The sequence below is a fragment of the Eleginops maclovinus genome, chromosome 18 (assembly GCF_036324505.1).
Source record: "Eleginops maclovinus isolate JMC-PN-2008 ecotype Puerto Natales chromosome 18, JC_Emac_rtc_rv5, whole genome shotgun sequence".
Classification (NCBI taxonomy): Eukaryota; Metazoa; Chordata; class Actinopteri; order Perciformes; family Eleginopidae; genus Eleginops; species Eleginops maclovinus.
This window is the reverse complement of record NC_086366.1, coordinates 12,865,199-12,888,426: the sequence shown is the minus strand read 5'-3', so window position 1 is coordinate 12,888,426 and position 23,228 is coordinate 12,865,199. Positions and strand designations below refer to the sequence as shown.

The following is a 23,228-nucleotide window of genomic DNA, read 5'->3' as shown; positions in this document are numbered from 1 at the left end:
AGAACGTGGGCTGGCTGCCTTACTCCACATCCTCCATCAGAGAGGTCTGTCCAATTAGGCTGAACTCCTTGTCTGTGCTGGGTCACGGTAGGACTGTTGGTCCATATAACTCAATTTCATGTCATTTGAGTGTGAAATGGGCAGGGTCTGGGCAGCGGAGGCACAGAGGGCAGTGTGGAGACCTCTCCTGGCATCAGAGAGCCGTCTTTTCCCTTTGCATGTCAAACTGGAGTTGGTATAATGAGCTTAGGGTTAAGGAAATGAAATGACTGCCTACCTTTCATTCAAGCCTTTTTTGATGTCTTTGTCTATAAGAGAATAATTTAGGAGGTTTTTTGTCTGCTAGTGGGGGGTCGCACTTACACAGCATCCATTGTTCACTAAAATAGCTCATTTTATGAGGGTGAAGTTTATTTTGTTAAATCTTTAAAATAAAACACATTCTCTTGACATGTCTGTCCATAGAGCCGTCCCCACCAACCTGCCCATTCCCATCTCTGTGTGAATGTGATGCTGTAGTAATTCCTCTCATTACTGTGTTTTCCCCTGACAAGCTAAACAGAACCCAGCCTCACTGCAGGGGTCCCGGCAGGACCCGCAGGCCCCAGTTTGGCTAGCTTTGCTCCATCGCTCAGCCTTAACCTCTGGAAGCCTAGAGGCTGTGAGGCAGAGAGAAAATAAAACAAGACCCCAGACACGAGCACACACACATTCACGCTGACTGCTGTTGATTTTCTCTCCCTCCTTTCCTCACTCCGAGGAAATGATTGTCTGCTTCTTTGCCTCTGTTCAACATCTATCAGCTCATTAGTGTTGGTAATACACAGAGAAAGTAAGTGTGTTTGTGTGTGTGTTTGCGCTTATGTAGCCCCTGCCTGCGGCGTCCTCTCAGCCTTGTGGGAGTGTGTGTATGGGTGGTGTGGATGGGACCACTGACTGCTGATGCTGCTGCTGCTGCTACTGCTGCTACTGCTGCTACTGCTGCTAGTGTGTGTGTATGTGTGTGTGTGTGTGTGTGTGTGTGTGTGTGTGTGTGTGTGTGTCTGTGTGTTTAAATATATGTGTGTGTTTTTGCCTTCACTCTTGCAGTTCTCTAGGCTGTGTCTGGCTCTGGGTGTGGGTCTGGGGAGGTAAGAGAGACTTCAAACACCGTCCTCGGAAGGTTAGGATACACTCACATTGACTTAAATCAATGAGCTGTAAGTGTGTGTATTATTTGTGTGTGCGTCAAGGGGGGTAGCCTAGTGGCCAGGAGCAAGAGGAGACATGGGTGAAGCTGAAGAGGAGTAGATGTGCATGTGTGTCTGTAGGTGTGCGTTCTAGTGCATGTGGTTTGGGTGGGGGCTCTGTGGTTGGATGAGGGTGGGTGAGAAGTGATGCCTACATGCAAAGGCTGGACAACACACACACACACACACACACACACACACACACACACACACACACACACACACACACACACACACACACACACACACACACACACGTACACACACACACACACACACACAGGTCCCAATAGACAAACATATGCGCACACAGAGCGGTGCAGCTGTACTTTTTGTTGGCCCATGGCTGTATCTAGTCATTAGCTGTTTTTTTTCTGCACAGATAATGAGCAAAGATTGGATAGAAAACATCTTTGATACATGAACACGGTCTTCACTAGATAAACATTTATTTACACACACGCACAAACAAAACCACATTGATAAATATGTTAAGACCTACACACTGATGCAGGACATACCTGTATTTTTCATTAGGCTGAATGTGTGTCATCTGACCTGGCAGGAAATGGTGGAAAATATATAACTGTACGCTTATCTATTCTTAAAGAATGTCTATGCAACTTCTAGCTATACACCACATTATATTAATCGGTGTACATTAATCTTTATTTTAACTCCTAATCATACAACTCCCTGGAATGTGAATGGCTTGCTGGTAGTGCCCAGTTGGCCAGGGAGTAAAGGTGACTTTGAATGGCTTTTCCTTTAAATGCCAAATATACCCCAATATAAACAAGAACACAGACACAGCTTGTTCACGCATCTAATGAATAGATGGGGTGTCTAATTTATGGTCGTGACCAAAAAGGAAACATTTATCTCACTTGGACCGTCCTTCATTAAAAACTGTGGAAAGTATAATTTTAGCCTGGTTTGTTTTTCTCAAATAACTCAAGTAACAGTCACATTGCTTAGCCGCATAAAACATTTGTTACCATTTCTTGAGAATAAATAGTATCATTAGTTCAGAAATGGATAAGCCTTTTTCGAGTTTTCTAATATTTTAATTGGCCACTGACAGGAGGACTCTACTAAAGATACAGTCAACAAAAGGATGATGATAATGAGGATGACATATATATTTAACATTTGATCCAGATAAAAATATGTGTATTCAGTAATAAGCATTCAATATAGGAGACAGTATCAGGAATCTTAAGTGCAGCTGAGAAGAATCACACACAGTTTTTTGTCGTACTGACAGTCTGTTACTGTAGGACATATTGTCTGTGCTGAGAATGACCTCTCTCTTCTGTGTGCAAATTTCTCTGTGTGTGTGTAGAGAGAGAGAGAGAGAGACAGACAGAGACAGAGAGAGAGAAATTTGGCCACATTTAATCGCAGGAGAGACACCCTGAGCGAGTGATAGAGAGCTGTGACAATCCACTTAGTGCGCTCTGTAATCTGTTTAACCATTTAGTGAGTTGTTAGAGGAGTATGCAAACACTCACACACATGAAAAAAACACGCACACTAGACACCCCGTGGGCTTCAGCGGTGCACAGGACAGTCTGCCTCCTGAACCGCAATTCAATGCCGTTTAGAGTTGCGTGTATGTGTGTGTTGTGTCTATGTGTGTGTTGATGTGTTTGAGACCTGCTGTAGGCACTGAGAGAAGCCAGGCCTGGAGCGTGATGACAGAGAGCAGACCCGGCCAAATAGAAGATCCCCCCCCCCAATCCAATTACCCTGTTCCTCTCTTTTATTTCCTCCTCTCCTCCCTTCTCCCTCCTCTCCTCTCTTTACGGGCCTGTCTTCGCAGGAGCAGCAGCTAGTGATGGCAGTCCTGGCTGATGTTGAAGTGGCTGGCTGCTCTGCTTTATGGATCAGAAGAGGATGCAGGCAGGATTATAGGCAGCAGGTTATGAGCAGCAAACATGACAGGCCAGCTACAATTTAGGAGGGTTATGTAAATGTGCTTGTCGACAAAATCTGTTTTTCTGCCCTCAGTATTTACTCTCTCTTTCTGTGGTAAAAGCTGGGTGCCTTCAACGGTGAGTGCTGGTGAAGGCTAGCTAAAAAGACAAGATTGTTATGGAGAATGATGTGTAAAAGAGACACACCGTTAATGTTTAATTTTCTCCAGACTCCAGTGCTTATTCATCTGCACCAGAGGCAAGGAAAGGTGTTGACTGAAGTCTTTATGAGAAAGGCTGAGAGTGAGAATACATTATATAGAGGGATGTTCTTTTTAGTTGAAGAGAGCAGACAAAGTAACAAAGAGAGAAGGGATAAAAACACACGGAGCAGAGGCGAGGTTTCAGTGAGCTGCGAGCACCTTTCGTCATGCATTTGACCTCAGAAATACAGCTCTGCAGGTCTTGCCTAATGGCATTGATCATTACAAGAATACCTTCTTCAGACTGGGTAAACAGCACTCCATACAGTTAAGTACTATGACTCAGTTGTGGAAGTAAATATTGCCTGAGAGGAACATATAACAATCATTCTCAGTGGAGGTTTCATATCGGCAGCCATTTTTCTTTTCATTTTCTCTCACCAGAAATGAAACAAAAGAGTTATGTGCGCAGTTACCAGTCATACAAGCGTGTGTGCTCTTGATCGTGATGACTGAGGGATGGGAGTATTTATTTATGTCACTGATACACAGCTCATATTGAACATTGAATAGCCACGGGAAAGTTATGAATCCTCACCCCCTTTCTCTCATTCTTTCCCTCCCCTCCCACCCATTTAGCCTGACACTATTTCAGCAGAAGTTTAGATCTCTGGGCCGATGTTTAATTCATTTGCACTAATGTCTCACTCACTCTTGCTCTCCTTCACTCTCATGTGCTCTGTGTTGTTCTTTCGCCAGCCTCGTCCCTGCAATTCCCTAATAGAGTTATTTTACGCTGTGTCTCACTTACTGGCACACACAGACACACACTGATGACTTTTTTGTGATATCCATGTTTTGCGAGTAGAGCATATGTAGTCTCATTTGCTATATGATATGTCAATTATACATATTGTAGGAATGAGTAACTAGCATTAGATTATTATTTTAATGTCACAATATGACAAATGTCATTAAAAAAACACGTAATAACTCAAGTATATTTTCTTTTTTCTCGCTTTAAATTGATTTAATCGTAAATGTTTGAGTCAAAAAAATCTGTCTACATACCACAAGTGATTTATTAATTCTGAGTCAGAAACCTTCCTCTATTCCTCTGCTCTCTCATGCACTTTTCTTACCTAACAGGTTCCCATGTAGCTTCCTTTATTGATACAATTTTACTACCATTAAGCCCTTTTCTTTATTATTGCCTGCCTCTAGTTTTTTTCTGCCTTTCTATGCCCACATCTGAAAGCAGGAAAAGAGTGCAGTGTTGTGTATAAATATCTTGGGCACTGCTGTCTAATCAACAGTGAGAAAATAATTCCTTTCTTTTTCTCCATGTACAAAGTCATCAATGCACACCAACTGAGTTATTTCAGTACTGGCCTCTGTATGGAACATGCTTTTTTTTAAACAAAATGAAACAGAGTGGTGAATGATTGCAGATTTTTTTCAACGTATATTAATCAGAAGGAAATAAGCTGTTGGAGCCAATGTTATGGCTTTCACATTTCTGCAGGTAAACATATGACACAGTTAAGTTGAGTGTTTGCAGGAGAAATGTTTTTATAAATCCATGCTACATATTGGCCTCTCTAAAATATCTCTGTTTATAAATGCAGTGATTGGTAGAAACTCGGTATAATTAAACATTTTTGGATACCACGGCCAAAAATATACTTTTTGATACCATACAACTTTGTATAGTTTCTACAAAACCCCACTTTTTTGTGAAACAAAAGAAGCCAAATGCTAACTATTGTAGTTCTCGACTCTACAGTGGATGCATTTGGGTCGGTACCAAAGAAATTATTGAGATTTGACCCCCAGACCAAGCGTTGAAACGGATTCAGAATTTTCTTTGCAAAGTGTCTGCATGTGAGCTGTAGCAACCGCTCTGTCCTCAGCATCTGGGATCTGTGTGTGCATGTAAGCCTGGGCTACGCTCGTTCATCTATTAGCATTAGTGGGAGACTTGGGTTAACTTTTCTTTGTACCTTTTTTCCTTGAAACACACACACACACACACACACACACACACACACACACACACACACACACACACACACACACACACACACACACACACACACACACACACACACACACACACACACACACACACACACACACACACACACACACACTCACTAACACTCACACTCACACTCACACTCGCACTCAATTGCACACACACACACACACCCCTGACATCTCTCCCTGTAGGCCAGACTGCAGAGCGCTTGGGGCCATGTTGTTTTGTCTTCTGACGGACAGACAGAAAGAGAGAAAAAAGAGAGACTTAAACTGGCGAGTGATTACGCCAGTTTGACACCACAGACATGGAAGGGGGTCGGGGGGGATCAGTGCACGAAGAGAAGTGGAAAAAGGCACGGTAGAAAACGTTGTGGAGATGATATGAATAACAATGTCCGCAGTGTGTCTCCCTGGACCCTGATAACCTGCAGACCAGAGCCCCGTCCCTGTGACAGGCTGCCCTTTGTGGACACTTTATCCCGCCTGTACACTTGTAAGGTAGAGCCGGGATAATCGCACCTAATCTAATTAAGGCTAAAGAGGGGCATGACTGAGGCTAGCCAGAAGCAGGCTGAGCACACACACACACACATCTACAAACACAGCTCAGCAGCAAAATCCTGTTTGCATCAGAAAAATAAGGTTGTCATATTGATTATGCAGATGAGGGACTAACCGGGGCTAACTGCCTCTCAGCCAGCCGGTTACAGCTGACACAGGCTGAAGAGTGGCATACAGAGAGAGGAAGAAAGGATTAGGACAAATGTAGCTTGCTGTTTTCTTTCTACCCTTTTGCTTGTAACACTTTTAGCTTCACAACAGCCTTGTTCCTCATTGTGTGTATAGAGGGTTTTAGGCAAGGGAGGAATTATTATATTTCTATATTTAATTAAAACCAAAGCAAAGTTTTGTGACATAATGTTTAGCTGCAATTTTAAATATGGCCATGGTGTTAACACATTGACTAAAAAGCAACTGAGAATTTTTCATCATTGAGTAATCTTTTAACTATTTTTTTTTTATCAATAGGTATCTAAAATATAGTGACTTATGTCCCACGCAAGGTTTAAGAGTGAAATCTTAAAATGTCTCTTTTTGTCCCACCAACACTCAAATTAAATGAATACACTACAATTGTGGTAAATCCTAATGTTTGTGAAGGTTGAACTACCAACTCTTTGGCTTTCTTGCCTGACAGAACAACTTAAACAATTACCACAGTTGAGTTCAGTAGCTTGTAAGGACTTGTTGTGGATACACGGCTATTAATAAACTGTCTGTGTGTTTGTGCAGAAAAGCATGGGTGTCTGTGGTTTCAGGTGTGTGTGTGTGTGTGTGTGTGTGTATTGTGTGTGTAGCCAGCCGGCAGCCAGATTGCTATTTCCCCCCTCTGCCCCTATAGAAAGGCCCGGGTATTCTCTGGATGAGGGTGTGATGTACAATTGAAGGGCAGGATTGAAACTGATTACCTTGTTAACTCCTGGCACCCACTGGCAGCTTGAAATAGACCTGAGCGCCAGGGCCTGATTTGCAAATGAATTACCTCTCGCATGGCCCTCCCCTCCATTCCCCCGTCTTCCTCCCTCTCCCTTGTTCTTTTTCTTTTTTTTGTCCATTCGGTGCCAAGATCATCTTTTTATATTGTGCCATGACAGATGCTGTGCCGGGCTGCCATTGTTCCCCATCAGTTTTCTGGGGCCGCGAGGAGAGCCAAAAGATTTCCACATGTGATTTTAACACAAGCGTCACCCCCTGCCATACAGCCCAGTGCTTTATTCTTTGTGTACCAGTACTGCAATCTACAGAGTTTTGGAGCAGGCGGAAATGTTGGGGAGTGTCATTGTCTCCATCTCAATAATGGAGAGGTATTTCTGTGATTAGGAAAGGTTCTAATTGGGAGGTATGAAAGGACTGCCGGCTATTGAAGAAACCGCGGGGAAATTGATTGCTCTCCATGTCTCCCTTTTGCTGTTTGACTCTCTGTCTTTGTCTCCCTCTCCCTCTATGTAACACACTAAAAAGAAGTCAATTTACTTTAAAACTTGGCCCCAGGATTCAATTCCCTTCAGCTCTGAGTTGGTGTGTATAGGCTGAGGAGAGGGATATATGGGCATTCTGTAGGAAGCTGTGTCTGTGAAGTAAAATGTGTGTTCAAATGCGTGTGTGAATCGATCTAAATGCCGGTTAAGTCGACTGACTCAAAATGAGTAGAACATGGTTCCTAAAGCATGACCCGCTGAGGCATGATTTATTTCTTTAATCGCTAATTAAATGAGAACATGTGCCATGTCCTAAGCATAGGCCCCATCTGCCCACTTGTGCCTAAAGTAATCATGAAGTTTTGTTCTTACTTTTCCTAAATGCAACATAGTTCATATTGTTGTGGACTTACAATCAGATTTGCATTTTGTATAAATGTTATTAAAGAATTGCATCTTGTACTGCCTCCATTACCAGTGCTGGTATTTATTATTTAAAGCAGGATGTGTGTTAAAATAGCCTTGCCTGTTCTTTTTAATGACTTTTCTAATCTTAAACCTAGTTTGACATTTCTGTCCTAAAATGTTCTCTCGCTCATCAGCCCAACTTTACAGCGATACTCTGCAATCAAAATATAATGTCTCCTTCTGGGATTCATAAACGGTTTCTTCTTTCTCTCTTCCTTTCTTCTTTCTAAACTTATATTGATTGATTTATCGGCCTGGATGATTTACCAGTCTAGCTCTAGAAGAAATAGAGTACTCACTAGGACAGAAAGTCATCAGTTCACACAAAAACTGTTTGATCTGTAACACCGTTACCATGATTCTCATCTACATAATTGGCCCCCTTTACCCTTCCCTTCTTTATAATGTCAATTATGCTCTGAATTTCCTCCTCGTTCAACAAGCCAGGTCTTAAAATAGCATAGGTGAATTATTGCTGACATGGTCCAATTCCTGTAAAGGTGGCACCGGATCAAATCACTTCAAATTGTTTGTGTACGATAAACAGGTGGTTTTGGTTGGCAGGAGCTGCTTAAACTGCAGCCATAAAAATGCTAATTAATATAGTTTTATAATTGTTTTACCTCTAGAACAGTGACAATACACATGTTTTTTGATAATGATGTTAAGTAACTTTAAGAAGCCCTCTGGTCTGTAAAAGTGAAACAAATCTTGCAAATTCAAATAATAGATAGTTTCTTTACATTCAAGCTCCACAAGTGTTTCGACCCTCTGTCCTTTATGCTTTGTCCATGACATGGTGTCAGGCGGACCCCATGTAAACAGGTGTGTGTGTGTGCGAGGGCAGAAGGGCCAGTCATAAATCGGCTTCTTACGTTCTTATTCCTCCTTTTCTGACTTTTTTATTGACTGCACTTAACCCTCCCATCAGAGAAACATAAAGTGCTGAATTTGTTAGCCCCTTTTTTTAATGGACTGCTTTTCTTTTTTTTCCACCATTTTGGGATTATGCTAAAGTTGAGCCCCCTCCATTGGGAAGGGGGGGGGGGACAGCTTGTGTACCCACGAATGTTACATAGAAAGCATAAAAGCATAAGTCTGTGTTTTGTTCGCTCTTGTGTGTTCTGCATGGGAGAGTGACAGCCCCTGACTTACCCCTGCATTATCCCCCTTCCTGTGTGTGTGTGTGTGTGTGTGTGTGTGTGTGTGTGTGTGTGTGTGTGTGTGTGTGTGTGTGTGTGTGTGTGTGTGTGTGTGTGTGTGTGTGTGTGTGTGTGTGTGTGTGTGTGTGTGTGTGTGTGTGTGTGTGTGTGTGTGTGTGTGTGTGTGTGTGTGTGTGTGTGTGTGTGTGTGTGAGTGCGCTCCAAAAGCCCTCCTCTTAGCTGTATAAAGCCCTGAGAGGTTGCTCTGATAGTACACACACAAGAATACAATTTCAATTTCAATTGGCAGCCCTGTTAAAAAAGAGCTATGGAGATGGCAATCAGGCCTGGGGGAAAGCTGAGCTCTCTGTACTATTGTGTATGTGTGTGCGTGTGTCCCTCGGCTGCTTAATATCAAGCTTTTGCCTCCTATTAGTTAAACAGGCAGATGTCACTGATGGTGTGTGTGTGTGTGTGTGTGTGTGTGTGTGTGTGTGTGTGTGTGTGTGTGTGTGTGTGTGTGTGTGTGTGTATGCACTGGTGTCCCCATCACGTTGACTCTTTAATAAATATGCCTGCCATTCTATCAGCAGTCAAACTACATATGAATGCTCAATGACACGCTTGACAAGCCATGCAACTGTGGCAAATGGGGTGCACAACAAGCACACACATACACTCTTATGAATGATGTCTCTTTCACAGCTTTAGTGTCCTCTCTTCCCCTTTGCTCACTATCTCTGCTTGATATCAAGCGGAGAGGCTGCTGGAGGGCAACATGTTATTTCAGCAGCTTAGGTGTGTAAGAGAGAAAAGAGATAAGTATGCTTTAAGAAAAGAAAACCTGAGAAGTTCCTTAAACATGGTCAATTGTTTAAATGAACTCCCCATTGCTTAATTTTGGTGCTATACTAATAAAAATTCAAGATGATTTCTTTTAAATAATAATGATTTCATGAAAAGATTTAACCAAACAAGGTAATGTAACTCTTTTAGTCATTTGTTTTTCAAGCAATAATGCCAAACCTCTCCTACTGAATATCTTTTTTTGTTAAACCCGTCTGCCTAAAAAAAGAAATCTTTCATTATTTACTGCCATTGTCGTTTCTGGTTCAATAGTGGACTATAAACACTCCTCAAATCTCATACATTGTGTTGAATCCATTCAAGTAACACAAAGTAACGTGTCAAGGTTTAAACTGTTTAGTTTTGTAGTTTTAAATCGCATACATGGGGTAATCTTTACCACATTTATTCAAAAAGCCAATGCCATAAAGTGAAACTACTCAGATAATTGACCAGTAAGCCTGCGCTGATCCCCCCCGACACTGCCAATGCCAGTATATGAAAGTTAATTGTAAAGAAAATGTGTCCAGGGGAGGAGAGCAAATTATGCCTGATATTAAGAGGTGAACCTGTCCTGTGTGGGACAGTGAAAAAGTTAAAGCTTCCACCTTCTGGACAGCAGGCCTGAGAGGGAATGCATGGCTGATGAGTGCCGGGCTAATGGGCAGCTCTGTTAGCTGGAAATCAAATGACTGCCTCTGCATTTTAAGTCCCTCTGTCACCTCCATTGACTGACTGAAGATATTTATCTCCCCCTTGCCAAGGGGTGGAGGGGGAGAGGAGGGGGGTTCAAATAAAGCGAGGAAGAAAAAGACAGGGGGTGAGGGCGAGAAGTGGAGGGCATCTTTATAAAAACCTAATGCAATTATTAGAAACTTGACCACAAATGACAACTCCTCTGGTGCTGGCTCTGTAATTAATTGTCTGCTAGCCGGAGAGCAGGGGTTATTGAGGGTGATGAGTGGGGTGAGGTAGGGAGAGGGGAGAGGCAGTTGGGTGATTGGTAGAAGGCAAAATGACAGGTGAGGAGAGACACAGCGAAGGAGATGAGGTAAGATGAGGCAACAGCTTAAAGATCCTCTTTAGGGTGCAAGACACAGAAAAGGGTTTGGACACAGTGAAGCAGAACATGCAGTGAGTGATAGATGCCGCAGGAATGAGAGGGAAAAGTATGCGATTAAAGAAGAGGATTAAATAACGAGAGGGAAGGGAGGAAAAAAGAGCTGGAATGAGAAAGCAGGAAAGTGCAGGCAGTGTGATGGATCCAGTGACCATGTTAAATGGGTTATATTGACCTTGCCAGAGCTCTGTTTAACACTCACACTTGTTTGTCTAGTTTTACTTAATTGACCCCAGATAACTAATTACCATTTACTGGAACAACAGTACATTACTCTCTCTCTCTCTCTCTCTCTCTCTCTCTCTCTCTCCTCTCTCCTCTCTCCTCTCTCTCTCTCTCTGTCTCTCTGTCTCTCTGTCTCTCTCTCTCTCTCTCTCTCTCTCTCTCTCTCTCTCTCTCTCTCTCTCTCTCTCTCTGTGTCTCAGACCCCTCCCTCTCCCATTTGCCATTATTTGTCAGGCTCTCTGTCTTTCTGGCTTGTGGCTGTTCTAAGGGAAAGAGAGATAGACTGCACACGAAGTACTCGAAATTCCCAAATAATGAAATGATGCAACATTTCTACCTTAAAAGATCTTTGTCATGCAGAATGCAGAATGTAATGACTGACTGCTGTCTATTCTGCTTGGCATTGAAGGTCATTACATCATTACAATGTTTGTTTGCCAAGGCTCGACATACTTATTAAAGACTTCTGGGTGAAGTTTGCTAATTGATCATTGACTTTTTTGGATCTTTGTGTGTGAGAGCAGATTTTGCCCAGATGTGGATCTCAAGACACTAAAGACTAAAAATATATTTCACATGATTATTTTTTTTTTCCCTCCTAGACATGCTACCACAGGAAAAGCAGAGCTGTAAATGATAAAAATAAAAGCACAAAGCGTTTAAGGACGCTACGAGAACAATGCTTCAGTAACAAGCTAATATCAAAATTCTGAAAATGTGATAGTAGTTGTTTTTATACAGTCCTGCAGGTCGGTCAGGGTTAAAATGAACAAAAGACTCACTTCTGACGTCTCTGGGGGACTCATCCTTTTTATTCCAGATATTGCTCTGATTGAAATCGTCAGAAGAGAGCTAGTTAACTTTAGCCATTAGCTTTTAGCTGCCAATAAACAAAGGTCCAATACATTTGGATTATTGTTCGTTCATGCATTTTTCAGTTAAAGTGACTACATTTGAAGATGAATATGTGTTTGAGGTAGAAACTTGAATACATGTTTGGTTTAGTTTTGACTGTGGTATCACATTTTTATCAAGATGTTTTCATTTAACTGGTATTGGTCTTAACAATTAAATTCTTATGTTGGGACATCTGGTAATGTGGTACCAAGTCGATGCCACAGTTTAAAAATGTGACAGCTCTGTTTGACTACAACATGTACAGTAGCCAGTAGTATTATCAGGGTTTGATATAAACGCCGGCCTATTGGTGTCCATTGGTGTCGTACTTGACTAAATAACTGAGCTAACAGCTAACGTAACAGGAGCGAGGTTATATTGATTTGCATTAAGCATATTTCATTTAAAATATGTGCTGGGAAAAGGTACATTTATAATATGTTCAATCTTTCCAATTAAAATGTTGGCGGGAAATTATACAAATAACAGTTATATAAAGGAAATGATTTCCCTGCAATATAAAACCGTTATGAGACAGGGAATTATGACCTAACTTCTTAACTGACAGCAAACTAAAATATATGATGTGACTTCCACGCCTTCTCAGCATGCCAAGCTTGTCACATGATATCACAAATGACTGTCTTTCTGCTTCATTCCTGTCCTTCCATGTCTACACTTCATCTCTCTTCATCCCCAATCACTCGCTCTCCCCCTCCCTCCTGCCGTGTGCCAGGGCTATAATGTGCTCCTATGGTTGTAGTAAGCAGGCCACAGTGTCTCTGAGGCCTTGTGCTACACCACCATTACTATCTGGCTTGCCTCCACTACAAATTGGATGAACAGGCACTGACACATTTTCAATATTATTACATTAAACCAAGTGGATTTTGATTGATAACCTAATATTGGCCTAATGCAAAACATCAATCATGGCAAGTATATTAATTATTTAATATTGTGGCGTAATTCAGAAATCGATGCTGCCTCTGCGTTGAAGGCACAGAGAGCGGAGGGAGGGAGGGAGATAAGAAGAAAAAGGAAGGCTTTATCCCTGAAGACCTTAGCAGATTATATGATGTTTTGAAAAGAGAGATGAGGATGTAAAATGGTGTGTGTGTGTGTGTGTGTGTGTGTGTGTGTGTGTGTGTGTGAGCTTTGTGCGTCTAATGGATAGAGCCATCCCTTTGGCCCCAGTGTGCACTGCGCTGGACAGTTTGCCCCTGATACAGTCAAGACAACAGATGACAAAGTGGGATATTAAATGCAAGTGAGGAGTTTAGTAAAGGTTGGATCAGAAAAATAAAAAAAGGGGAAAAAATAAATAGTTATAAAAGCGGAAACGGGGGCAAAAAGCGGAGGGAATGAGTGGAGGAGACAGGATCGAGCGCCGCGTCTCCCCTGTGTTAGATTGTTTCTCACTAATTGCGCTTCATTAGCGGATTACACACACTGTCACCACGGTAACAAATGTCTTGCTGTCTGGTTGCCGGGCGCCCGTCATGTATAATGAATGTGGCGGGGTGTTTGTCAGAATGTAATGTAATTACGGCTAGATGAAGTTTGCCTTAAGTGGTTGACTTGTCTGCATGTGGCTCACTGACAGAGCTCAGAGTAAACAAGCAAACATCCTCTCTTCAGGACTCCTTCTCCGGCTGCTTCTTACTTTTGATAATACTTCTGTTTAGCATTTCAGTCTTTCCGTATAGAAATGTTGACGATGTGGGAATGGCCGAGGTTTGTGGTCCTACTGGGTTTGGGTCCTGGCCTGATGGATGGATGGAGGGATGGAGGAAGGGGTGGGGGGCAGGATGGATGAGACAGTATGTAATTTTAGAGATGGTGTAGATTTACACTGTGATGCTGCTGGCTGCATTAGCAACTGAAGCCTGTCGATAAGCCTTTCTCCCTCTCAGCACACACACACACACACACACACACACACACACACACACACACACACACACACACACACACACACACACACACACACACACACACACACACACACACACACACACACACACACACACACAGTGAAACGCCATGGCCGGGGTGGAGTTGTCAGTAATGGGGGCCAGAGTTGGAGGGGGGGTGCTGGGATCGAGGACGGGGCTGTTTGTGTTCTCTTGATCTGTTGATTTTCGCTGCTGCAAATTTGAAATGTGCCAAAATCGCATCTATTATTTACTGCCAATTTGCTCTTTTTAAAACCGACTGCTCCCCCCCCCCCCCCAACACCTCCTCAGTTCGCCATTCTGTTTTGCCACACTGGAAATCATACGCAATTTTCACATATAATAGCCCCAAGTTTCCTTTCTCTGTACTTTGAAATTATTATTATGACGGTGAGGCAGAAATATTGGCTAACCTCTGCCTGGTGTAGACCCAAACACACACAGCACAAAAGGAAACAATTCGAATAGTATCTAATTAAAGAACTTATTAAGATACATTTCTTGCAACACCTCTTCACTCCTGCACACAACTTAAAATATTCAGTATTTCTCAATCCTCTAAAAATGAAACTTAATATCTCTGGACGGTCAGACACCAACCTTGTAATAATTTGAAGTTGTTGCCGCAAAAATTCTATCCTTCAGATTTAATGGGTTTAAAATGATACATACATTGATTCAGAATTTGTCATTGAAGCACACTAAAATAAAGTATGTGCCTCTGTCTCTGTCATATCTATTTATGTGTATTTTTCAGTGGATGTGTGTTTGTTTGCCAAAAAATGACTTTTCTTAAACTATGTTTTGTGTCCTCTATTTTTCTTACATTTGGGGAAATGTGTTGTTGTGTTGCAGGGAAGCTGCTAACCTCAAAGCAAGATTAGAACATCTGGTAAGTTCCAATCAACATCCCCCTTTTTATTTCCCCCTTCATACACACACACACACACACACACACACACACACACACACACACACACACACACACACACACACACACACACACACACACACACACACACACACACACACACACTCACACACACACACTTTGATATCTGCATTCCTAATGACATCTCTGGAATTGGAGCTGAATACCTGCAGCTAACATGCAGGGAGGGAAGGACAGAGACAACATTGAAAACAAGGGTAGAGGGAGGGTAGTGTCCCCCCCTAGGGCCTGATCCATCTTTTTTCTAACGTTTCATTTATCCCAATTTCTTTCCAAACACTCACACACACTGGTTATCCACCCTCATTTCTGCATTTAGTTGTGGATATTTGCAGGATTTTTTTTTGCAGAAGTGTGCATCCCTGTTTGCACATTGATGTAGGAAAATACTTTTTACCTTTCAGGCTCTCTGTACTTCTCTGTCGGTCTCGGGCCATTCCTCTCAGTCTTCTCCCATTCATGAATCGAGGGCCTGCTGGAAACGCTCTCTCGGGACAGCACTGAAAATTTAATAGCCAGCGTTTCTCTTGCTACTCGCTTTAATACGGGGTCAGAGTGCCGTGCAACAAAGTGAAAAGGTTCTCTCTCTTTTTGGGTGGGAAGGAACCAAGGTTTGACGTGCCCCATATTCCAGGGGATGAATTATAGACAGGGGTCAGCGAGGGTCCCGGCTCTCTGTGGATGTCACATGCCCGCCCTCTCTTTCCTCCCTGCATACTAAACCTGCAGCTCCCAGCACCTTACGCAAATGACCCCCCCGCCCCACCACGAGCTACGCAAATGACCCTGAATATGCCACACAAATGAATGACCCCGAAATTCCAACAGTTCACAGTAACTCTCCACATGAGTGCGGATCAGACAAAGCTGACCTCAGATTTCAGCGTCATCAAACTCAGGTTGTGTTTGTTAATGGATTTATTGACTGAAATCAGAACCATTAACTGCTCTAAAGTGCATAAATGCATCTATGACACGTGCAGTCATACCGTTATTTAGTATTTCTCTTAAGCGTTGTGTTGAAGTTAAAATATATTCACAAAGTGACCACTGTCTAGACCGGTGCCTCCCTCCTTCACTAATACGCCGCTCCCTACTTCTTTGTCCCACTGTTGAGATTTTTTTTGAGGGCACTATATGGTGCATAGATTTCTCACTCAGAGTTCAGACACTTAAATAAAATGACAGACATTAAATATAGTGCACGATATAGTAATGGTCTAGTTTGGCTTTGGCGATGTCTACGGGTAGGTCTGGAGGTGAGATTGATGTGGTACTCCATAAAAGGGGTTGTGAATTATTCAAGAGAGGATTACATGCATAAACAGCATTAATCAATATGTGTATTGGCAGTTACATCTTGGCAAACATTAGGTAGTGTGGACCTCATGTTGAGAAGAGACTTCCTGTTAAAGGGAAGTGGAATGTGAACTAATTTATGTAGGACATGAGTGGTACGGCGTCAGAACAGAAGTGTCGTGTCAGGTCCTGTCCTGAATTTGTATTGCAAATGGGTAAATATTTTTGCCTTATTTTTTTTTTTATTGGAAGGTTTAGGTTGAGCCATTATCTGTTCAATTATTATTTGTTTTTTATTTTTTAAAGTGGACTCTAGGAACATATGTATGCATTTGATTCCTAATCTCTATCGGGATCAGCTCAGAGTTCAACATTACACACACACACACACACACACACACACACACACACACACACACACACACACACACACACACACACACACACATATTGGTATGTTTACCAGTGCATTTATACAAGTCGTTGGGAATTTGAATACCTGAATACTGAGTGTTTGAATTTATGGGTGTGTTTATGCTTATGGGGAGATTGCACCCCAGTCGTCGGCGGCCTGGGTAGTGTAAGACTCTGATTATGATTCGGGACAGAAAACAGTAAATAATGGAGCTCGTCTCCCTCTGAGGTTGCTGTTCGAAATGCTGTTCCCACCGATACTTCACACATATATCCCTGTAGGTTTGTAAACAGGCGTTTATGACTTTCTGTTGATGTATTGCTTTTAAGATTAGGGCATCAACCATATTGACACTTATCATGGTGTAGCAAAGCTCAAGTCATATTATCCTTTCATGCAGCCTCCTTGGACTTGAATTTGGTTTTTTTTATCATTTCCTTCCCGATATACATTTGACTAATTTGCAATTTTCAGAAACTGTTCCATTGTTTACTCATACCAAGAACAATATCTGAAACATTTTCCAGCTTCTGTTCAAATAATTCTGGCGCTTGATTTTCCGTGATGAATACTAACAATGCCTCTTCCTGTTAACTTAACAGTTTGAGTGAATGACTGGTGCCGTAATTAGGTGGGCAATTAAGATTTATGTGGTCTGAGGTTTGTTTTATTGTTCGTGTTTGTTTTGTTTTCGTATTTCAGCAGATTGACTGAACGCGATCAGTAGCGATTCAGAGAAAAAGACTGAAGTTAATTGCTCCCAGTGCTCTGCGTTAGTTTCTGCTTTTCTACACATGCACATGTACACACAGACGAGTTGGACTAGTCTTTGCTCTGGGAGAAATGGAGAGATAGTGAAAGAGGTGGCCTACAGCAGCTAATCAGTCCAGATGCACAGCTTCTCAAAGCGAAGTAGAAGAAAGCCAGCAGCTCAATCAATACATGAGGAATCCGCCTCATCAGGATTACTGGCTCAATCAGCAGCTGAACCCATCGTTCTACCACACACACTGCCCGGGGAAGGATAGAAGAGGAGAGGAAGAACAAGCCAGGGAGAGAGAGAGGGCCTGGGATGGGTATTTAAATAGAACATGTTAGTGTTAAGCAGAAGCAGCTGGTTCCCAGGTCAGTTAAGGTTTGCTGCTTGAGTCTAGGTCAGGATTTACAGAAATGTGACATGACATAGGTGTTGACATTGGAGAACTTGCGTTATGTCTTAATAGGATATAAAAGGCACTTTTTAAAAACCAAAACAAGATTGTTAATAGAAATAAAATATGTTTTCAAGTGTGTTAATTTCAGGCAACAATTTAGGCACATATTTAACCACTTGTGATTTATATTTTTGAAAGGGAAATGCTATAGTTCTCAGAATTAAGGGCAGTGAATATATTGTGAATTCAGCATACATAATTCATTTTTCTTTTATCAAATACAGTAATAGAGGTGTTTTGTAACAGCCTTGAAGTGTCTATGCATCTTTGATTGGCTTAAATTGATCCCTTAAGTCTTACCGGTGCATTTGACCTAATTTTCTCTTACCTCTAGTTAATCCAATCGGATGAATTACTATATTTGGCTCTTTGTTGAATTTGATATCGGACAAGTTAATAAATTCAATTTCTGTGTTTGTAATTTTGGCACTAAAATTGTCAATAATTAAAAACGTTGATGCTTAAATGGCTTTTTAACTTGTCCTCGAGACAGTTAATTACTATAAGAATAACTTGATGTCATTGCCATACGGAAAGTTAAATTGTACTTGTTCAGTAAAGTAATTATACTAGTATCAAAAATATATTATAAAGTGTTGTACATCATCGACAATGTATTCCTTCAGAGGTGCTCTGCATCACAAGAAAGTGTTATCTGGAGAAGGTGGTGTAGAAAGGAGTGGTCAGACTTCGGTACACATGGCTTTCCTCAGGGATGGCTGATGTCGCCCCGGTGTCCCTTGGCGAGTTGAAGAGTTTACGGAGGCAAATAGCCTTGTTGGCTTACTGACAGATAGGCAACAGCAGCTGTAGTCAGAACAACTCACTCACACACCAGGAATGTGACAAACCCGGCCTCTCTGAATGCAGCAGTGAGTCGACTCTGAGCTGTCTTAGTGTGAAATACAAGTAGTTGAGAGGAGTTCAGGGCTCAGAATTATATGTTATTGCTCCTTTTATTTATTTAGCGTTTTTAATTATGTCGTTAAACTCTGTCCCTTTATCTCTCGTTGTATCGCTTTCTCTTTCTTTGTATTTTTCGTCTCTGTCTGTCTTTCTCCCTCTCTAATATGATTGTATAGGATAAAGAGGTGAAAACAGCCAAGAGAGAGATTCTGGGCAGATAAAGGAGGGGAAAGGGAGGTGGGGGTTTGATAATCTGCAAACAGATTTCCATGCTTATTACACTAATGATTTCATGATATTTGATGTGGCGGCGGGGGTTTGGAGGATGTGGAGGGGGTGGGGTGGTCTCTTTCTCTCTCTCATCTCCACGCCGCCTCTAAATGATGGAGTAATTTGAGTGACCTCTGACTCGGGGCAGGCCCAGACGTAATTGCATGTCATTCTGGCTCGGAAGGAGGGGAAAAGCAGGGGAGGGGTGGGGTCCACAAAATCCCTCCTTTCTCAAATATCAAATGTTTTTCTGTCTCTTTTTCATGTTTCCCCATCACCGTCTTTCTCTCCATCTTGTTCTCGTCAAACCACGGCTGGCTCCTTGAGTGTTTCCAACCCCCCCCCCCCCAAACAAAAGAAAGATTGCATTAATTTTCAAATGATGATATTACATTAAGCGCAGAGATCTCATATATCAAAACGTGAGAACTACTCCCTTACTGTATGTGCTTCATCTTAATGGTATCGCTGGATGTCAAGGGCATGGAGGAAATTAAATCGGAAAGTGCAGATAGACCAAAGAAGATATTATCTCTGGATGATTGCAGTTTTGATAGGTATTCCAGTGAATTTCATTTTCTCCGGATGGGGAGAAGATGAGTTAGCCTGCACATTTGCTCATTTTTCTTCTACATGATTTATGTGAGTTGAGTATAAAACTCTCTCCTTCTTCACCCCCACCGCCTCCCCCTTTTATCGGAACATGTACATGCACGCGACACCACACACACACATACACACACGGGGTAGTAAATTACTGCCTTTGAGTTGTATCTTGACTGGGGCAGTTAATGTATGTATGTGTATTATCTGTATTTGTATGCACGTGCATGTTAAAGTGTGTGTGTTTGTATGAATACACGCGCCTGAGATAGCAGCAGAGCCATCAGCGGGAATGATTCCAGGGAGACGGGGGGAGTGTCATTACTCAGACTTGTTTACATTCTAAATACGTAATGAAATCTTGTTGGTAATAATGACGGGAATAAAAGTTTGGGAAATTGTAAAAGTGGTGAAGTTTGAGAAATGAGCCCCGGCCTGTGAAATAGCATTTGGGGGCAGGAAACGACATTATTATGCAGTGCTCCTGCCTGCCTGAGACATGAAGATGAACTGCTGGCGGGCCATAAAATGCTGTTAGCCCTAGCCTGAAGTATGGCACATTGTAAAAGAGCCCTGATCCCATATTGCCATTATATATAAAAGTATAGCCATACACAACATTATTTTTCATATAAGATGAGCTCGGATACAGTGGCCCAGGCCCCCCAAATGCATACACAGATAGGCAGATTTTTTTTCCCTCCTTATAAAATATATAAATAAACATATTGCCATGGAACCCATCTCTGCCCTGATCTTATAGACCTCGATATTAAAAACAGAAATATTGCATTTTCTAGGGGATCTGTTTTCCCCTGTCCTCTTTTGGGTATGGGATATATCTGTGTGTTTGTTTGGGGGGAGACGGAGGGAGGCGTAGAGGAAGAGGAGGAGATGAGGAGGAAGCCCGAGCGGAATGCAACAAATGAAAGAAAATGGAAACAGATGAAGACTTTAAAAATATAATGAGATGAATATTGAGCATATCAACTCCAGCATAAAGAGAGTTACAGAGAGTGTATATTGAAACTGTTTATTGACAGAAAATAATGGTTACAGTGGTGCAATTAAGATGAATGTTACAGTAGATGGACTCCAGATATTGCTTTGGAGACATTTATCACTGTCAGGTGAGTTTACTTTAACCCACATTTCAATAATGTGTTTATTCATTCAGATTCTTTACCTTTTTAGATAAAGGAAGCAGGAAAGAGAGGATGAAAAACACTTTGAATCCAGACTGTTGCTGCCTTTTACTGGATTTTTTGTATATGTTATAACTGGTCACCATGTTTACAATTTATCATTTGACCTTGAACATTTAGTTTTGTTAAACATTATTTTGAATACTGTTTTTAAAAATAATTTATGTAACAATGTTTCCAGCAGGGATGATTTGTGTAAAGGATGGTAACTATGCATTAACAGAAGGATGGAGAAATTGGCAGTCACTAATCTGTCCATCTGGAATTTGTTTGAATTATTTTAAGAGATTGCATGTAATATGGCTTATCTCAGCAATCATTTAAATTATGTTGTCTTTTTAACTTAGAATTTTTAGTGATATGTTGCTAAATATGTCTTGTCTATTTTATTATATTATATTTTGTATTAAAAAAAGTAAAGGATCTTTAAAAATGTTCTATTTTAAAATGATTTTTTAAAAGCTGGAGCTGCTCCTCTGTGCTGCCTGACAGATGAGTGTTTACTGTGTCTGTGAGCCTTGAGCCTAAGTAATTATGAGAGCGACCAACGGTGCTCCGCTCTGACCTACAGTATCTGTCAAACGCTTCATTGTTTTATTGTCCCGCCCTCTCCCCTTGGTTTCCACCTTGCTGCCTCAGTTTGTGTTCATATCTCACCTCAGAATGTTTGAAAAAGTTTTATGCCTTGACTCTCGTTTTGCTCAGTCATGAAGAAGTTCTTATTGTTTTGATTCACTGATGGGTGTTAATCATTTGCTGAGAAAGTAGTCTGACCATCTGACCAAAATATGTCCATATTTTGCCTTTCTAACCTTTGTTCTGCCTCTAACGGGCATTTATTCATCTGCTGACCCAAACTTTGCTTTGTCTGGTCGCCCTCAGGCCCAAAGATAAAAATAATAGTGGCTCGGACCAGAGCATGACTACAAATAGATGAAATTTCCTGCATGCGGTGGCACTGCCTCATTATACACCGTGTGGCATTGTTTTTACCAAGCCGAGGGAGTGTTATTTATTTTTCTAATGGGACGTGTTTATTTTTTACTAATGGGACAGGCGCTGGGCACTTAGGCTAAGCTAAGCGTGTCTCAGTGTGTCTGTCGTCGCTCTGGTGAGGTAAGGGAACAAGTCGGAGGCCTACCATGAGCATACAGGACGTCCTGTCACATTCAGGGCAAGAGTCAGGCAGAGTTTAGCGGGTGTGTGTGTCAGTGACGGCAATAATATCCCAATGATAGCAGATACTTTTATGATAGCTTCTTAAAGAAGGAGGATGTTTATGAAAAGGCGTTCATTAACACCTCGAAAGAGAGGGAGGAAAATGCATTGCCTACTTATGTTGTTGATAATAATACATGACTAAATTTCACACGTCACAAGAGACATACAGTCTCAAAGCATGGGACCATTACACTGAAATACTCATTGCTAGATAATATACTTAACAGTAATAACATTGCAGCAAACATGGTGTAGGTATGCTCTAACCAAAGTGCTTATTAGAGGCTTGCAGCGATTGGTCAGGTGAGGAAGGAATGAAATGCAGGATTTGAACATCTTCATTGTCAGCATGTCAAACCCTGAACAAGACAGTAAATGGACAGGCATTGTAGAGAACTTAGCTCTGTCTTGAGGTTAACGGAGTTACACGGTATAAGTTCAGTAAATTATTTTATAAATGTGACGTAAGAAAAAAGTTTCTACATTTCTGCTTTCTAGAACCTCCTTGCTATGTTTGATTCTGTCTCTTATTCATTCTCTCTTTGTCTGTATTGTTCCTCTCCGTCATCTTTTCATTTCTGTCTCACATCCCTGTTCTTCACACACTTAACTCTTTTTGTCTACTATATATACACTGAGCTCTAAAGAAAACAAAAGCAACTTTGTCAGCTGCCTGTCTTGTCTTTTCTTCCCCTCTGCCTGTTTCCCCTCTCCTCACAGTGTGATAATCTAAAACCCCTTTTAAGATGCCGCTGCTTATTTAACCACACACACACACACACACACACACACACACACACACACACACACACACACACACACACACACACACACACACACACACACACACACACACACACACACACACACACACACACACACACACACACACACACACACACAAACACATATACACACACAGTCCTGTTCCTCTGTGTCTCATGTTTGTTTGTGTGAGTTGGAAAGGCGCAGTTCTAATTGAGGGGCGAAGCCACTTCAGATGCAGCGGGTGCCTTTTTCCCTGTGGGGGGAACACAGATCTGCCTCTGGGGAGCACAATTAACGCCTTTTTATTGTTTACTAATGAATTACACACAGAGGAAGCGGGCATGCA

The 23,228-nt window shown here is 41.7% G+C and overlaps 1 protein-coding gene across 2 annotated transcripts in view; it reads left to right on the top strand.

The window, feature by feature from the left end:
- Nucleotides 1–23,228, top strand: part of rsrc1 (arginine/serine-rich coiled-coil 1) — a 111,204-nt gene that overhangs the window by 29,905 nt on the left and 58,071 nt on the right. For both annotated transcript variants that reach the window (XM_063906290.1, XM_063906291.1), the window contains exon 5: nt 14,885–14,921. In XM_063906290.1, coding sequence (XP_063762360.1) covers nt 14,885–14,921 — 37 coding nt within the window. The remainder of the gene's footprint in view (nt 1–14,884; nt 14,922–23,228) is intronic.